At 48.6% G+C, this 19,219-nt stretch overlaps 1 protein-coding gene across 1 annotated transcript in view; it reads left to right on the forward strand.

Annotated features, from left to right (window-relative positions):
- The window catches only part of GNPAT (glyceronephosphate O-acyltransferase), a 118,669-nt gene extending 103,773 nt beyond the window's left edge, over positions 1–14,896 (forward strand). Inside the window, exons 15-16 of the mRNA XM_088457434.1 lie at positions 13,297–13,358; positions 14,082–14,896. Coding sequence (XP_088313560.1) covers positions 13,297–13,358; positions 14,082–14,125 — 106 coding nt within the window. The 3' untranslated portion in view covers positions 14,126–14,896. The remainder of the gene's footprint in view (positions 1–13,296; positions 13,359–14,081) is intronic.
- The last annotated feature ends 4,323 nt before the right edge of the window (positions 14,897–19,219 follow it).

Genomic DNA, 19,219 nt, shown 5'->3' on the forward strand with positions numbered 1-19,219 from the left:
TAAGGTTGGGTCTGGGCACTCGTAAGCCCCAGGGAGCTTCCTGCTCTGATCGAGCAGGAAGCTGTCCACTGGGGCCGCCCCCAAACGGAAAGCGTTCAGTTTGGGCAGGCATGCCCCCTGCCCGCCTCCCAAACGGGGCGAGCTGTCACTCACCATCGACAGCTCGTCCCGTCTGCTGCAAGACCCCTAGCGACGGAGCGTCCGTCGCTAACCGGGTCTCACGCATGCGCACGACGGAGCCGGATCCGTCGTGTGCATGCCCAGTGGGGCAACATCTAGTCAGTTGTGAGCGATCAGTTCTTGCGACCAACTCTGAATGACCCCCTCTGTCCTTTCGGACCTATCGGGCCCCAGGTAAGGCTAGAGCTCAGTCCTTCCCTAGGCCATCCACAACCAAGAAAGCTCACAAGCCTAAGAAACAGGCTTGGAGTGCAAGATGTCCGGCTACCAAACCTGACAACAAGCCCTCAGCCTGACGGACGGGCCTCCTCCTGGGGGACCCCAGGGCGGGAGGCCAACTTCTGCAGTTCGCCCATTGCTGGTGTCAGACTACCACAGACACCTGGGTGAGAGAAGTGGTCTCTCAGGGGTACGCCTTCCCCATCAGTTCTTTTGCACAGGACAGCACGGACAAAGCCTTGACTATTCAAGAGGCAGTACAATCCATGCTTCAGGCAGGGATCATTGTCCCGGTCCTGTTCCAGAGGGGAACGGGTTACTATTCCAACCTGTTTCTGGTTCAAAAACCAAACTGCTCACACTGGCCTATCCTCAATCTCAAGTACCTGAACAAATTCCTCAGGGTACCTCAATTCAGGATGAAAACCCTGCACTCAATCATACTGGCTATGGAACCTGGGGATTTTATGGTGTCACTGGCTATTCAGGATGCATACCTCAACTCACCAGCGTTTTCTCAGGTTTGCTGTGTCACAACAACATTTCCAGTTTCGGGCTCTGCCGTTTGGCCTCTCTGCTGCACCTCGAGTGTTTACAAAAATTATGGCGGTAATGGCAGCCCATCTGCGGCTGTAGGGGGTCCGCCTGTTACCGTACCTGGACAACCTCTTACTGTTGGCAGGGTCTTCAGAGGTACTTCACCACCACCTGCAGCTGACGATATCTGTACTACAGGTGCACGGGTGGTTGATGAATTGGAAGAAATCCTCCCTGATTCCATCTCAAAGGATGCTCCATCTGGGAGCTCTATTGGACTCCCATCAGCAGAGGATCTTTCTGACAGGGGATAAAATCTCCACTTTGCTGATGCGGGTACGCAGATGCCTCCAGAGTTGCTGAGTGTCCATACACTCAGCCATGCAATTACTGGGAGCCATGGTGTCAACGTTCAACATGGTGGAATATGCCCAGTTTCATTCCAGGCCTCTGCAGACGTTTATCCTCTCCAAGTAGGATGGATTACCCCATCGGATAAGGACACAAACTATGGTGCTCTCTCAGGAGGTGCGTCTATCTCTGGCTTGGTGGCTGCAGACTGTGCACCTCACCAGGGGGCGCCCCTTTTGGATCACGGACTGGGTCCTTATGACGACGGACGACAGTCTCGGGTTGAGGCGCAGTGACCGGTCCACACTCCTTTCAGGGACGGTGGACAGCAGAGGAGTCTGCTCTGCCAATCAACATATTGGAACTTTGGGCAGTCTTCAGGGCCCTACAACAAGCCAGACTCATACTTCACGGAAAACTTGTGCAAGTTCAGTCAGACAACGCCATGACCGTGGCTTACATAAACCATCAAGGAGGAACTCGAAGACAGGCGGCAATGACTGAGGTGTCCCGCATTCTGACATGGGCGGGGTTCATTCCAGGAGTGCTAAATTGGGAAGCGGACTTCCTCAGCCGTCACGACGTGCATCCCGGGGAATGGTCTCTTCACCAATAAGTGTTTCAGCTCCTAGTGGACAAGTGGGGCCTTCCGGACGTGGACCTCATGGCCTCTCGTCAAAATCTCAAACTGCCACTGTACGGGTCCAGGACAAGAGACACCAAGGCTTGGTGGATGCTCTGTCGGTCATGTGGACCTTCCGGTTTGTGTATCTGTTCCCTCCAATCTCCCTTCTTCCTCGGGTACTTTGGAAGTTCAAACAAGAAGCGGGCACTGCCCTGCTGGTGGCTCCAGCGTGGCCCAGATGTCACTGTTACTCTGATCTTCGGAGTCTCTCCATCGACACTTAGTTGCTGTTGCCTCAACATCCGGACCTGTTGTCTCAAGGTCCTTGCCTTTACCCGGACCTGGGTTGTTTGTTTTTGACAGCGTGGCTCTTGAGACATCCCTCGTAAGGTCCAAGGGTTTTTCCGGCTCTGTGGTTAACACCATGCTCAGAGCAAGAAACCTGCCTCTGCCAGGAATTGCATAGGCTGTGGCATACCTACTTTAAATGGTGTCGTCCCAGTTTTGGCTTTACTGCAGGCGGGTTTGGACCTTGGTCTCTGCCTTGCTTCCCTGAAAGTGCATGTCTCTGCCCTTTCAGTGTGGTTCCAGCGATGGATTGCCCCTCTTTCTGATGTCCGCACTTTCCTTCAGGGGGTCCTTCGCATACAGCCTCCCTTTGTTCCTCCTGTGGCGCCTTGGGATTTGGCTGTTGTCCTTCGGGCCCTCCATTTGAACCCCTGGAGTCCGTGGATCTAAAATGGCTTATTGCTAAAACAGTTTTTCTCCTGGCTATTGCTCTTGCCAGATGAGTGTCATATTTGGGGGCGCTCTCTTGCCATTCCCCAATTCTGGTTTTTCACCAGGACAGGGTGGTGCTTCGGACTCGCCCTGGTTTCCTTCCTGAGGTGGTCTCTAGTTTCCACATTAATTAGGAAATGATTGTGCCGGCCTTAAATTCCCCTGACCTCTCGGTGGGTGAGGCCTCATTGGATGTGGTACGTACCCTCAGGATTTATGTGGGCCGTACCAGTTCCTGTCAGACTCCTTGTTCGTACTCTATGGTTTCCACAAGAAGGGTTGGCCAGCCAATAAACAAAGTTTGGCTAGATGGCTTCGCATGCCGATCTCTGAGGCCTACGCTCACGAGGCCCTTCCAGTTCCACCCTCTGTTACTGCTCATTGTACTAGGTCTGTGGGTCCTTCGTGGGCAGCTCGCCGTGGTGCCTCGGCTGTTCAGCTTTGTAAGGGGGCCACGTGGTCTTCTGTCCAGATGTTTTTGAGGTATTATGCTTTTGATACCTTTGCCACTCAGGATGCTTCCTTCGGGCGGCGGATTATCTTCACTGCACAGGAGCATCGACACGCTTGAAGGTACTGCTTTGGGACATCCCCAAGCTGTGGACCACTATGGACTATGAAGTAGAAAATGAGAAATATGGTAAGAACTTACCTTTGTTATCTCTTTACCTTTTTGTTATCTCTTTTGGGAAGGTGGGTGCTGGGATGATAATGTAATGTGGTGTAAAAAATAGAAGTTAAATATTGTCTTTTGCTGTGGAACTACAGTTCCCAGCAAGCCTGCCCTCCCCCGCATGCTGGTACCTGGAGAACCACAACTACCAGCATGTGGGCCACATTACATGCCTGCTAGTTAGTGCCTGTAGTTCTACACACACCGTACAAAGTAAAAGTTTATTAAACATACATGCACCCAAGTGAAGCCACAGTGAGTACACCTGCTGGAGGCTCCTACTGAGGCTGCGCAAGGAATTGAATCTTCCTATCTCTATAATGGTGCAATTGTGAGGTAATAGTTTAAAAACTGTAACTTTCTCAATTACTTGAACCCCAAAAGGCCCTACCCTGGAACAATAGCTACCTAATAAAACAAACCCCAAGTCTAAATTCGCCCACTACCCTGAGTAGTAGTCCCAACTGAGAGTGTCAGAAAAAACTGACAGTTGGAGCTTTAGATTACTCCCAAATCCTCATTTTTTTTTTTTTGCCTTGAAATTTGGCATGCAGCACCGAACGACAGTTCTATAGTACTTCCTATAGCTTTTAAAGGTGTAGCCCCTTAAACACCATGCCCCCTCCTAGCCCCCCCCCCCCCCCCAGAAATTCTCTATGGAGATTTCTGTTTTTTTTCCGATTCAGCCTTAACTTAAGGGCATGACTGTGCCCTTATAATAATATATATATATATATAGATAGATAGATAGATATATAGATATATATATATATATATATATACATATATACACACATGCACACATCACTTTTTATGCTTAAAAGCTTTTTTTTAATATTTACATTTAAATCCTTTTAATTCTGAATCCATTGGGGGATACTGGACCTTGAAGGCAGAGAACCTCCTTCATGACTTTGGCACTTTAAAAATAGTATTTTCTGCTCCTCCCTTTTTTACACCCCCCCCCCCCCTCCCCTTCCCCCCTTATAAAGAACCTGATCTTTTTTCTAACCAACTACCACAGGATATAAGCATAGTGAGAAAATAACAGAGAAGCAACATCACCTAGAAAAAATTAGTAAAATTAACCTTAGTAGACTTTCAGGGGTACTAGAGCATAATTATGCGAGTGCTTGTGTCCCCCAATAAATTCAGAGAAAAGCATTGAACGGAAGTACTGTAGAAAAATCATATTTCCTCTTTCAACCACTTGGGGGATACTTGACCATAGGGATCTGCCCTTTTGGCTGAGTGTGTGCAACATCTTCCAACCATAATTGGTAAAACTTTTGCACCGAGGACATTGTGGCTAACAAACACATGTAACCACTTTCCCACAACCTTGTTGACCCAGACCAAGGCTAAAATGGATCTCAAAACAGCATTAGCCACTATATAAAAGATTTTAGAAAAATTTATATTTTCTATTGCTACTGTCCTTAAAGGCTGCAGCATTCAGTATTGGAATAGCGGTGGCCATACACAATCACGCTGTAGGAGCTTAAATGGAGATTCCTATTGATCGGTTTCCTCATTTGATAAGGGATAAAAAGTCTGTTATTTGAATATAATATTACTCTTTAGTTTGTGTTTAGTTAATGACTAATGCTGGGTACACACCATATGTCTGCAGAGGATGGTCGTTCATACACACTGAATGGTGATCATCTGCTTCTGGCAGCGGGTGTCTGCCCCCTCCCCGCGGCCTCTGCTGCACCGACCGCCCATACAGACTGGCCGATGGCCAGATATATCTGGAGATATGTTTGCCATCGACTCTGCAGCACGGCAGACGCGATATGTCTGTGAACAACGTTGTTCACAGACATATCACTAGTACACACCCACCGATGGGCAGCAGATATATTAGCCGATCAATTGTTCTACTCTCCAATATATCTGTCAGTGTGTACCCAGCTAAACAGAGAAAATTGTCCAAGAAAGCAACTGCTACTTCTTACTTCAAAACACACCAGCCTCTGCTGACTTCTTGATATCAATATGCTGTGTCTGGCATAACCCCGGCACTAAAATCATCCACCACATGCTGGCTAGCAGAGTCTTTGCCATATGGGGAGAAGTCCTCACTGTCTGTTTTGTATTCTAATTCACCCTTTTAATGCGAAGAGTACTTAGAATCAGACATTTCCCAGGACGGGTCAAATACACTGAACCCCAGAACTCTGATACTTTCGATACATAGCCATTGAAGAGTTCTCTAAAATCTTCTCTAAAGAGGAGAAACCCTTAGCAAATTCTTGCACCAATTTTGCCAATAATTGTGCCCAAGCCAGTGTGGCTTTGATGGACCAGGTAATTCCTGGCCAATTGCACTCTGAGACATGGAGTACTTTGCTGACATATCAGCAAAAAGAAGTGGATAGAAAAGTACCTTGATTTACAATCTGTGGACGTGCAGCTAGCTCCATGAGTTAAAAAATAGACTATGCCAGGGATTTTTGCCCACATCGGTTCTGCCTGATCAGTGGCTGTTTGCTTCTAGCTTCCTACTTTGTGCTTCCTGATGTTTTCCAGTGTACAGATGTGGCCTTACACATCTTTGCTGCAGACGCGCCAAAAAGCTCGGAGCGCCAGGTTCCGCGAGACTCTGCTAGCGCCAGGCAACTTTTTTGTAAAATAGGCATCTAAGATGCAATGCGACTAGGATGCATGAGCAGATTGTGCTGTTTAATTTACTATGCAACACTTGTATATTTCTACTTCAGGGTCCATAGGGGGTCCACAGGGTTGACCTTGGGGTATAGCTGGATCTGGATCCACGGGCACCACGCAGTTAAAGCTTTGCTGCTCCCAGGATGCACTTGGGTCCGTCCTCCTCTATACCCCGCCCCCGACCACAGGCACCTCAGTTTTAGTTGGTGCCCGGCCGGAGTCGGGTCACCCTGTCGCAGTGGGGCTGCAGGAGCAGCCCCTAAGCTTTATTTTAAAAGAGAAATTTTTTATTTTTTTCTACTTTTTTTACACTTTTAGAGCGGCAGCATCAGACTGTCCTTTAGGACGTCCACGCTGCCGCTCCTTCTCCCCGCTGGCGCCGCGACGCCAGTACAGCTCTGGGGATCGCGGCGGGACCCCAGAGCCTGTACTAGCCGGGCTCTGGGGACTCCCTTGACTGCTGCCAGACGCGACGGGGATCAGGTAAGCCGCGGGTCGCCGCGTGCGGCGGCCCGCGGATACTTTTTATGCAGTCAGAAGCCTCCGGTCTCTGGGGACAGACCGGAGGCGCTAGCGGCGGCGGCGGGCTCCCCTTCTATTGAGGAATACCCCGCGTGTCCGCTAGACCACCAGGGTAACAGGCTGGTAGCGGGACTGGCAACCCGGGGGTTAATTGCTAGCCAGGGGAGGCAGCCTTCCCTGTCTAGCGGCTCCTCCCCTCAGCTCAGAGCGCCTTTCAACTAGCAGTCTGGCGTCGCTGAGCTGCTCTTATCTTACGGCCACTCCTCCTCTGAGGTCTCCGGCGGCCATCTTTACTGGCAGGCATCGCAGACTCCCAGGCGGTATCAAGTGGACCGGTCCCCCTGTGTACCTCTCCCCTGCCAAAGGACAGTGTACACAGCGCTATAGCCCTCCCAGACACTGAATCTGGGCGGTTGATTGTAGCGGAAGGTGCAGTGAGTACTAACTTTTCTGCATTGTATGTGACTATTGCTAGTGCTGCCTGTCTGTGACTTATTCTCCTTGCTGTCAGGTTATAACTATCCCTTTCCTTCTCCTATGGCCCGGCAGGTGTGTGGGGGAAGGGCGTTTTTCTGAGACCCTCACTTATATAAATCACGTATTTGTGTGGTAAGTCACATACTGTTGTGTGCTACACAGTACCATATCTGGGCTGTTGTGTCGCATACTGGTGAGTGCGCGGGTGTTAAAACCGTAATTCCTCTGGTGATACGTATTTCTTGTGATTTACGGTATCATGTCTGATGAGGAGACTGAGCGCTCTGTGGCTCCTGTGCTATTTTCCTGCAGACGCTGTGCTGCTGGAGTTGATCGGGAGGACTTATCTCAGGATGGTCTGTGCGGGCGGTGCCAGCTGGTACCGGGCCCCTCCAACCCCTCTGTATCACAGGACCCTCCTTGGGCGATGTTTTCACAGGTGCTGGCGTCTATTGCGGACCGGTTATCGGTCCCATCAGCGGTCCCTTCTAGGGCGTTGCCGCAGCCCACCATCCCCCATTCCCCGGGTGTTCCACAAATGTTGCGGTCTCCCCCCGGGGCCCAGACTGTGGGTCCTTACTCGGGACTGCCTGTGTATGTGCAGTCTTCCCCAGTGACGCGTCAGTCTGTAGTGCCTTTGCAGAGTTTTGCTCCGACGGCTCCTCCGCCTTGGGTGGATGTTCTCTCCAGCTCCGTACAGAGTCTGGCGGCTTCATCCTCGGCGTTTCAGTCCATGTTGCAAGGTGATGTGCCACCAAGGGCGTCTAAACGTCCGGTTGTGAGTTCACTAGCTGCGCAGTTGTCCTCAGATGATGGAAGTGTCCTCAGATGATGGAGAAATCCATGAGGACTCTGACTCTGATGCCATGGGGCAGGAGGTGGAAGCTAAGTCCTCTATTAATGTTCCAGCCTTAGTTAGGGCGGTGCGGGCTATCCTACATGTTGAGGATGATGCGCCGGCTCCTAGGTCGAAGTTTCCTAATTTTAAAAAGACCAAGGTGACTTCAACTGTGTTCCCCCTGTATGATCAATTATCGGATCATATGGCGGCGGCCTGGCAATTACCCAGTAAGAGGTTCCATCCACAGAAGAGGTTGGCGGCGAACTATCCTTTTCCTGAAGCTCATTGCAGGAAATGGGAGACTCCGCCGGCGGTGGATTCCCACGTTACACGCTTGATCAAAAGCGCAACGCTGCCATTGCCGTCTATCTCCTCTTTGAAGGATCCCACGGACAGGAAGGTGGAGACTTGTTTAAAGTCCATTTATTCTCTTTCCGGGGCGGTGGCTCGCCCGTCCATGGCTATCTCCTGGGTGGCTAAAGCCATTGAGGCATGGGCCAATGCCTTGGAGGATACCTTTCCTGATGAGGCTCCGGATATCCAGAGAGCGTTAGTGGGACAGATGCGGGATGCAGCTTCCTATATTGGGGAAGCGTCTTTGGATGCCAGCCTGCTCACTTCTTGGGTGTCGGCTGCAGCGGTGTCTGCTCGGCGCTCCCTGTGGCTGAGGTCCTGGAGGGCTGATGCAGAGTCAAAAAAGGGTCTGGAGGCCTTGCCTTTTAATGGTGATTTACTATTTGGTCCGGATTTGGACAAAATAGTGGATACTTTGGCTAAGTCCAAGTCGCTTTCCTCCCTTCGGCCTCTGCGCCGGCTAAAGTGAGGAGCTCTGCCTTTCGGTCCTTTCGGGTTCAGGGTAAGGCCAAGGGCCAGTCCTTCCCGAGACATTCGGCGACCAAGGCCGCACCCAAGCCCAAGAAGCAAGCATGGAGTGCTCGGCGCCCTTCTTCCAAGCAGGAAGATAAGCCTGCTGCCTGATGGGACGGGCCTCTCTCTGGGGGACCTCAGAGTGGGAGGCCGACTTCTCCAATTCGCCCAGTGTTTGCACAATACCACCACGGATGCCTGGGTTCGAGAAGTAGTCTCTCAGGGGTACGCCCTGTCTTTTCGGTTCAGGCCGCCCCACCAGTTTTTCTGTACGAGTCCTTCTCTGGACAAGACCAAAGCTGGTCAGATTCAGGTAGCTATAGAATCCTTGCTACAAGCAGGGGTCATTGTTCCCGTTCCGCAGTCTCAGCGCGGGACGGGGTACTATTCTACTCTGTTTCTGGTACAGAAACCCAATGGTTCTCATCGCCCTATCCTGAATTTGAAGTCTCTGAACAGATACCTCAGAGTTCCCAGGTTCAGGATGGAAACGTTACGTTCCATCATTCTGGCGATGGAACCCGGGGATTATATGGTCTCCCTCGATATCCAGGACGCCTATCTCCATGTGCCCATAGCACCGGCACATCAGCGGTATCTGAGGTTTGCTATCCTGAACCATCACTACCAATTTCGGGCGTTGCCTTTCGGCCTTTCCACGGCTCCGAGGGTGTTCACCAAGGTGATGGCGGTTATGGCTGCCCACCTTCGGGGTCAGGGTCTACGTCTGTTGCCGTACCTGGACGATCTTCTGCTGCTGGCGAGCTCCCCGGAGGTGCTTCTTCGACATCTCCACCTGACCATTGCTTGTCTTCAAGCACACGGGTGATTGATAAATTGGAAGAAGTCCTCCCTGATTCCATCACAGCGGATGGTTCATTTGGGAGCCCTGCTGGATTCTCGTCAGCAACGGATTTTCCTGACTCCGGAGAAGGTCTCCTCCCTGCAGCTGTCTCCTCCATACACAGTTGCCTGAGCAGTTGCCGCCTGTCGGTCCATTCAGCTATGAGAGTTCTGGGGTCCATGGTGTCGACATTCGACATGGTGGAATTTGCCCAGTTCCATTCCCGGCCCCTGCAGGGGCTGATTCTATCGGAATGGAATGGGTTACCTCACCGGATCCGCTCTCAGATGCTGGTGTTGTCCCCGGAGGTTCGGCAGTCTTTGGCTTGGTGGCTTCAGACAGCGCATCTGGTCGAGGGGCGCCCCTTTTGGATCCCGGACTGGGTCCTGCTCACGACGGATGCCAGTCTCCGGGGTTGGGGGGCAGTGACCGGCTCATTATCGCTTCAGGGTCGTTGGTCCGTGGAAGAAGCACTTCTCCCCATCAACATCCTCGAACTGCGGGCTGTGTACAGGGACCTGCAGTCGTCCGGCCCCGCTCTTCACGGAAGGGCGGTTCAGGTGCAGTCCGACAACGCCACCACGGTGGCGTACATCAACCACACCGAGGGGGAACTCGCAGTCAGGCAGCAATGTCGGAGGTGTCTCGCATTCTTGCTTGGGCGGAGTGTCACATTCCAGCGATCTCGGCAGTCTTCATTCCCGGAGTCCTCAATTGGGAGGCGGACTTCCCCAGCCGTCACGACGTGCATCCCGGGGAATGGTCGCTTCACCCAGAGGTGTTTCAGCTACTCGTGGACAGGTGGGGGCTGCCGGAGCTGGACTTGATGGCCTCCCGTCACAATCACAAGTTGCCCGTTTACGGGGCAAGGACAAGAGACGCAGGCGCCTGTCTGGTAGACGCTCTGTCGGTGAAATGGACGTTTCACCTGGCGTATCTGTTTCCTCCGATATCCCTGCTTCCTCGGGTTCTGTGGAAATTCAAGCAGGACGGCGGCACGCTCGTGCTGGTGGCTCCGGCGTGGCCCAGACGTCCTTGGTACTCCGATCTGAGGTGCCTCTCCATCGACGCTCCGTACCTTCTTCCTCAGCGTCGGGACCTGTTGTCTCAAGGGCCCTGCCTTTACCCGGATCTGGGTCGGCTGTCTTTGACGGCGTGGCTCGTGAGACAGCCGTCTTGAGGTCTAGGGGTTTCTCCAGTTCGGTCATTGGTACCATGCTTAGGGCACGCAAGCCTGCTTCCGCGCGGATTTACCACAGGGTGTGGCGCACTTATTTTCAGTGGTGTGAATCCAGAAACTATGATCCGCATGTGTTCCGGGTTTCCAGAATCTTGGAGTTTCTTCAATCGGGTTTGGACCTCGGCTTACGCCTGGCCTCTCTGAAGGTTCATGTGTCTGCTTTGTCTGTGTGGTTTCAGCGACGGATTGCTACACTGCCAGATGTTCACACCTTTTTCCAAGGTGTTCTCAGGATCCAGCCTCCCTTCGTGCCTCCGGTGGCTCCGTGGGACTTGGCGGTGGTACTGAGGGTCTTGCAGGGTCCTCCTTTTGAGCCGATTGAGTCGGTGGAGCTCAAGTGGCTGACGTTTAAGACCATTTTTCTCCTGGCAATTGCTTCTGCCAGGAGGGTTTCAGAATTGGGGGCGCTTTCCTGTCGCCCTCCTTTTCTGATTTTTCACCAGGACAGGGCGGTGCTCCGCACGCGTCCTGAGTTTTTGCCCAAAGTGGTTTCAAAGTTCCACATTAATCAGGAACTTGTTGTGCCAGCTTTTCAGTCACCTGATCTTTCTGCTAGTGAGGCTTCCTTGGATGTGGTCCGGGCACTTAGAATCTATGTGGACCGGACTGCTTCGGTTAGGAAGTCGGATTCTTTGTTTGTCCTCTTCGGTTTTCACAAGAGGGGTTGGCCTGCCAACAAGCAAACGTTAGCCCGTTGGCTTCGTTCAGTTATTTGTGAGGCTTATGCGCAGGAGGGTTTACCTGTGCCAGCCTCTGTTAAGGCTCATTCCACTCGTTCTGTGGGTCCCTCTTGGGCTGCTAGACGTGGCGCCTCCGCTGTTCAGCTGTGTAAGGCGGCTACTTGGTCTTCAATTCAGACGTTTTTGAGGTTTTATGCGTTTGACACCTTCGCCTCTCAGGATGCATCCTTTGGGCGCCGGGTACTCCTTTCAGCACAGGAGCGGCCCCGCCCTTAGTTGAACTGCTTTGGGACATCCCCAAGGTCAACCCTTTGGACCCCCTATGGACCCCGAAGTAGAAAACAAGAGATATGGTAAGAACTTACCTTTGTTATCTCTGTTTCTACGAAGTCCATAGGGTCCACAGGGCGCCCGCACTGACGCATCTGGCTTCAAATGGGCTGTGTGGCTGGTCACCGGTTTTCCGTCTCCCATTTCTGTGAGTATGGTTTCTTGTGTGTTCCAGTCTTCCTTCTCTCTCTTTAGTCTCCTCCTCCGGCCTTGGCTGCTTACCAACTGAGGTGTCGGGGGTGGGGTATAGAGGAGGACGGACCCAAGTGCATCCTGGGAGCAGCAAAGCTTTAACTGCGTGGTGCCTGTGGATCCAGATCCAGCTATACCCCAAGGTCAACCCTGTGGACCCTATGGACTTCGTAGAAACAGAGATAACAAAGGTAAGTTCTTACCATATCTCTTGTTATCTGTGTGCGATGGAGTCTCTGAATCTGTATACGAAGTGCTACAATGTAGCTGCCACAGTTTTTTATCATTCCAAGTTCCATTGTGCTTCATATACAGACTCAGGTGCACACAGATATACAATTGTCACATATCAAATTAATCCGCACAGTCTGCTTGTGCGTCTTAGATAAATATGCGGGAAAGAAGACGCCCGACACTAGCAGAGTTGCATGGGACCAGGCGGCTCACTCACGCCGGGCAAGTTTTACTACATGGCATATTAAGGCTAGATTTATGAGGACACATCTGTACCAGGCCTAACCCACTCAACTCTTCTTTTGCCTGCTGTCTCTATACCACACTTGCCTTGATTACCAGCCTGCCACACCAAGGGGAAGATCTGAAGGCTGCAAACTTTGGACTTCCTGCAGCATATCTCCTTGTGGGGCATACTGGTGGACACCAGGAAGTCTCTGATACATCGTGCCTCATTTCTACCACAACCAACTTTGGCTGGCATCAAGTAATCTGATCGCTTCTTATTTTTAAGCTAGCCAAGGAAGAGACTCTCTATTGTGTTAAGGTCTGCACTTTCCCCCAGGGCCCAATATGTAATCGGCCATCACCCTAGCAAGAGTGGTCCCCTTCTGGCTGGCCTGTGTCTAGTGTGGGGCCGCTCCTTTTATGGCAACGCCACCTTACATGCCTGAACTTCATGATGGCCACTGGCTTACGTTTGCTTAGTTAACTTTTCGTCCTTTTTCTCCATTGAGGAGATCCATAAAATAGTGGGGCATTAGGAAAGGTCTGAGGACCAAAACTACAAAAAAAAAAGTCCTACTTTATTAATACAAAAATCAGATTTGTATTTTTCAGGTAAACTATGAAATACAACAGTGAAAGCTTTTTTATAACTAGTGTTCTTTACAATCTGCAGTCATATTAATGTCAACATTTGACTTTTAATTGTTATGTATTAAGAAATTTACAAAACAACTACATTGCAATATTAAAGTGTATTTTTTGTAATGTGCATCCTGCTTTATAACATTCTTGTGATTTCTTAGGGTTAGTGGAACCACCTTCATAGTAGAAAAGGAAGTCTTGGTGAAAATGGCAGATGAACTTGGTAAGTCTCAATTATATTTTTTTATTTTAATATATCATTTTATTTCCCACTACATCTTATAGATTTAGGACTTTTCTAACTATACATTCTGGATTTTTTTTTCTTTGTTCATTATTAAATTAACATTAGACCGTGACCTGTGTTCTCTCAGATTTTTGGATAGCATTAATGAAAATGTTGAAAGCGGACCCATGAGTAAATTGATGTCTGTAATGCTGGCCACATATACTGCAATATTTGGCATAATGGCATTTTCGAAAAATGACCTTTGGCCTATTTGTGCAGTCATTTTCTAACAACACTAACAGGCTCCTGTGAACTTGGAAGTTAACCTGTTGCTGATCCTTTCGGACTGATATCAAGTTTGGCCAAATACTTATATGGCAACATTAGACATTGATCGCTCGGGAAGAGATGCCGAATTGTAAACTGTCTGGCCTGCTGTGTTGTGTAGTAGATTGCAGTGCAAACTTACATAATTATGACTTGTGCATGTGTACAGTTCAGTTGTCTAAAAATATTAAATTTGCTTACCTGCAAGGTTTTCCTGTATAATAAATATTATCTACTGTATGAACTATATTTCTGCCTGGCAGTTCTGCCAAGTATATTTTTATTTGTTTTCTAGGTACATTTGCAGCGAGATTTTAAACAAGTATCATAGTTTTGATTTCACTGTGTACAGCTGTTTTTAGATTTTATATGTCCATTTTTGTTTTATAGGGCTACAGGTGCCTGTACAAAAGCTCCCAGTAGCACGACTTTGAGATACCTGAAAATCTCCTGGGCGAAAGTGCAATTGCCAGCTGGCTGCAAACGTTTGCTCCAGTCACTTGCAGTCTCCACAACAAAGTGATCTGGATACAAGATGCAAGCAATTAATTTGGAAATTTAACCCAGTTTAAACACCAATTTAATATATGGTATTATTAAGATGGGACATTCTTTTTCTCTATAAAATAACAGCTACCTTGTTCCTATTGATAAAAGGTCAATTTTTATGACTGATTATTATGCCAATGAAACAAGCCACAAGAACAAGTCTCTGTGTTCTCCGATGCTGATATATGGCTTTCTTTGTGAGCTTTTGACAGCCTGTTTATCAAAAGGAGGTGCTACAGAGCCGATTGCACTAACAAAAGTCACACTTTAATGAAAGGGATTTTATTCGCACTGTATGAAATTACTGCTTATCATACTAGATAAGTGAACACTGACCACAGAGTTGTATCAGAACATCTCCCACTTCATATTTTTAGCAGCAAAAAAAAGAACAACACTGCTGCATCTACCATAGACATATTGTCAAGCTCAGGTCCTCCATGATATCTGTTACTGTTGGTGGTGGTGAATTTTTTCAAAATCTTGGGATCTGAAAGTGAAATTTTTATGTCTCTTGCACTTCTGTTATTATTTTTCTGGTATGTGCCATTCTGAGAACTGAGAGAAAACCACCAAACCTACAGACTTCAGTTACTGGGAAAAAAGCTAAACATTAAAATAAACGCACAAAAAATAAATGTAACCTTTAAACTAAATCTGTTTTTCTGTCATTGCTGGTTTAAGGCATAATACAAAATAACACAATGAAGACAAAAACAATTAGAAGTACAGAATTCTGATATTGTATGGCAAATTGTACACACAACTGAAACATTTGTATTTTAATATACAATCAAACATACTGTATTTATACTAAATGTTTAAAATTTATATTTCTGTTTTTAGAAATGACTAGCTGAAGTGCACGGTATTGCCCGGATTAAAATCTTCAAGTTATTAAATTTTATTATGTGATGTCCGTCCAAATCCAGTGGAAGGCCCAGAACAGGCTCCCCGGGTCAAAGTTCTGCCCAGCATACACCAACAGGAGGTCCGACTGGGACTCTCAACCCCCTAGTATGTCTTCTGGTATCTAATGCTACAATTCTGTGACATTTTCGTCCAAATCCATCCTGTGGAAGGCTCAGAACAGACTCCCCAGGTCAAAGGTCTGCCCAGTGTACATCAACAGGAGATCTGACCGGTAACCTAACCCCCCTAATACCTGTCAGGGATCCAACTGGACCACCTTGCGTTGGTTTCATCCCAATCGGTGCAGGGGTGTCCGAATGCATAACCGGACAGACTGACAAACAGACCAATTCATTTTATATATAAGAGTTGTCGCTATGTGGTCTAATAGCTTACTTTCTACTACAGGGTCCATAGATGGTCCACAGGAAAACTTGGGGTATAGGTGACTACAAAGACATTCTCCCTCTATACCCCGCCCCCGGATCAGAGGCTCCTCAGTTTCGTTTGGTGCCCGGCCAGAGACCGGTCACTGTATTGCAGGGGAAGGCCATCTATCAGCCATATCGGCGGTGTTCATTCCAGGAGTGCTGAATTGGGAAGCAGACTCCCTCAGCCGTCACGACGTGCATCCAGGGGAGTGGTCTCTTCACCAAGAAGTGTTTCAGCTCCTAGTGGACAGGTGGGGCCTTCCAATCGTGGACCTCATTGGCTCACGACTAAATCACAAGCTCCCACAGTACAGGTCCAGGATAAGAGACGCCACTGCTCTCTTGGTGAACACTCTGTCAGTCAAGTAGATTTTCCATTTTGTGTACCTGTTTCCTCCAATCTCTTTCCTTCCTCGAGTAATTCGGAAGTTCAAACAAGAGGTAGGCATGTTCCTGCTGGTGGCTTCAGCGTGGCCCTGACGTCCATGGCACTCAGATCTTTGCAGTCTCTCCATCGACACTCCGGGGCTGTTGCCTCAACGTCCGGACCTGTTGTCTCAGGGTCCTTGCCTCTACCCAGATCTGGGTCATCTGTCTTTGACGGCGTAGCTCTTGAGACATCCCACTTAAGGTCCAGGGGTTTTTCTGGCTCTGTGGTTAACACCATGCTCAGAGCGCGTAAACCTGCTTCTGCTAGAATTTACCACAGGGTATGGCATACCTATTTTGAATGGTATCGTCCAAAAAGTTATGACCCCCAGGTGTTTAGGATACCCAGAGTGTTGGCTTTCCTGCAAGCAGGTTTAGACCTTGGTCTCTGCCTTGCTACACTGAAGGTCCATATCTCGGCCCTTTCAGTGTGGTTCCAGCGAAGGATTGCTCCTCTTTCTGAAATCCGCACTTTTCTGCAGGGGGTCCTTCGTATCCATTATCCCTTTGTCCCTCCTGTAGCACCTTGGGATTTGGCTATTGTTCTTGGGGCTCTCCAGAGCCCTTCATTGGAACCACTGGGCTCAGTGGATCTCAAATGACTTACTGCCAAGACTGTTTTTCTTCTGGCCATTGCTTCCGCCAGAAGAGTTTCTGATTTAGGTGCTCTCTCTTGTCGTTCCCCATTTCTAGTTTTTCATAGGGACAGGGCAGTGCTTCAAATTCACCCTGGGTTCCTTCCTAAGGTGCTCTCATTTCCACATTAATGAAGAAATTATTGTGCCGGCCTTTAATTCCTCAGACCTCTCGGCAGTGGAGGCCTCATTGGATGTGGTACGTGTGTGGATCGTACCAGTTCTCTTTGGAAATCAGACTCCTTTTTGTTCTTTATGATTTCCACAAGAGAGGATGGCCAGCCAATACACAAACTTTGTCTAGATGGCTTCACTTGACTATCTCTGAGGCTTACATTCATGAGGGTCTTCCAGTCCCGCCCTCTGTTACTGCTCATTCTACTCGGTCTGTAGGCCCTTCGTGGGCAGCTAGTCGTGGTGCCTTGGCTGTACAGCTTTGTAAGGCGGCCACGTGGTCTTCTATCCAGACCTTTTTGAGGTATTATGCCTTCGATAACTTTGCCACTCAGGATACTTCCTTCGGGTGGCGGATTCTCCTTTCTGCAAAGGAGCGTCCCCACCCTTGAGGTTACTGCTTTGGAAATCCCCAAGGTTTCCTGTGGACCTTCTATGGACCCTGAAGTAGAAAAGTAGAGCTATGGTAAGAACTTACTCTGTTATCTTTTTTTCTACTAGGTCCATAGGGTCCACAGGGCGCCGACCCTGCCACACTTGTGCTTCAGATGGGCTTCGTTCTGGTCACCGGTTTTCCATCTCCTTCTATGTGAGAATGTGATTCTAGTGTGTTCCAGACTTTCTTCTCTCTCTTTTATCCTCCTCCGGCCTTTGGTTGCTATGTAACTGAGGAGCCTCCGGCCCGGTGGCGGGTTATAGAGGGAGACCCCGTTGCATCCTGAGAGAAAAAATTTAACTGGATGGTGCCCGGATGTCTTTGTCATTACCTATACCCCAAGGTTTCCTGTCCACCCTATGGACCTCGTAGAAAAAGAGATAACAAAGGTAATTTCCTACCATATCTCTACTTTTTATTTATTTATTTTTTTTATACGAAACTATGAGATTTGGCAGCTTTTTTCCAAGGAAATAAATTTTTCAGAACTGATTTTTAGGCAAGCAAATATAATCAAATAGAATGCTATGGTATGAGAAGACTACAGTGTAAATATTTTATTCATATGTGGGGTGTCTGGTCTTATGCAATTCTGTTTCTTTTTCACCTACATATTGGGAAAAACGTGGGGTTATAATGGTGCTGAAGGAGTGCGGACAGTTTAAAACTATGTTTCCCGTCCGTAGCTCCTCCCCTCTCACGGAAAGAGCTCAGTTTTGTATAAGTGCCTGAGAGTGGAAGTATTTATCAATCTGCTGATGTAGCTTTAGTTTTAGTTCTGTGGATTCTTTGTTTTTTTAGTTTTTTGTTTTTTTTAACGCTTGAACTCCAGACTGCAGCTGTGATCACTGTCAGCAGCAGCTATGGCAGGAGCAGGGATGGATGTGCCATAGTGGTACATTCACTGCAGGGCTCGCTTGTAATGCTGGATTTTCTGAGTGAGTGTGGTCACTGTTAGGGAAGACAGTGGACCGGGTTTCCTGTGCAATAACTGCCCTGTACCACCGCACATGAAGGAACTGCTGACAAGTAAGTTATAGGGTCCATACATCAACAATCACAATAAAAAAAACAATTCACCGATTCTGTGTTTTTCCCTCCGATTTAACGATTCTGCAATCCACCAATATCTACCAGCGATTGGCAGATCATTTCCCCAAAAAACGGATCTGCCAGTCGTGAAATGCTTATCATTTTACTAGTAACAGTCTGCAAAACAGCTGGTCGGTACCCCAAACTAGCAATCTACAGCCCCAATTGTTCTGCAAAATCTAACATGTTAGACAATCTGATTCACCAATTCCGATCACATTCTTGTCAGCAATCTGTAAACCCCTTACATTGCAGATATTTTTTTTATACAATCGTCTACAAAACTCAATACTGCCCTAATTGATTGCTGATATGTGGTCCCCGTTACCCCTCTCACTTCTGGGAGAGGGCCTTTTTTTTGGAGCCGTTTCTGTGGGCTCTGGAACAATTAGAGGTACAGACCTTACAGGAGTAGGTTACTGGAAAGGTGGTTCTTACTCCTGACAGAAATACTGTTCTGCGCTAGGGACTAGGATGGGAAAGGTGGATGGCCGTCATCTTGGGACAATGTTCTGGGGGAAAGGAGTTTCCTCCCTCTTCATGTACCTACTCTGTGGTGGGCATCAATACCCTGCAGAACTCCCTTTCTGTACACTTGTCTGCTGTGAGGTACAGTACCAGGTGTCGGGGTGGTTTTCTGTATAGTTAGTTCCCTCAGATTCATTGTGAGCTGTCTTACAGATTCACTTTTTTCTGATTCTGTTCTGCCATTGTCCTTTTGGCTTTTGGTTGTTTTACTATTCTATTATATAAGACAAATAAGTAAAGGCGTAACTTGTCCCTACTGGGTAATCAGGGCCTGCTGCCCTTTGCGCAGCCTGCAAGCCTGGGGATCAGGTGTTATCTGGGCTAGGAGTGTGCTCCATCCAA

Source organism: Taudactylus pleione, unplaced genomic scaffold (genome assembly GCF_031769625.1).
Source record: "Taudactylus pleione unplaced genomic scaffold, aTauple2 ptg000760l, whole genome shotgun sequence".
NCBI lineage: Eukaryota > Metazoa > Chordata > Amphibia > Anura > Myobatrachidae > Taudactylus > Taudactylus pleione.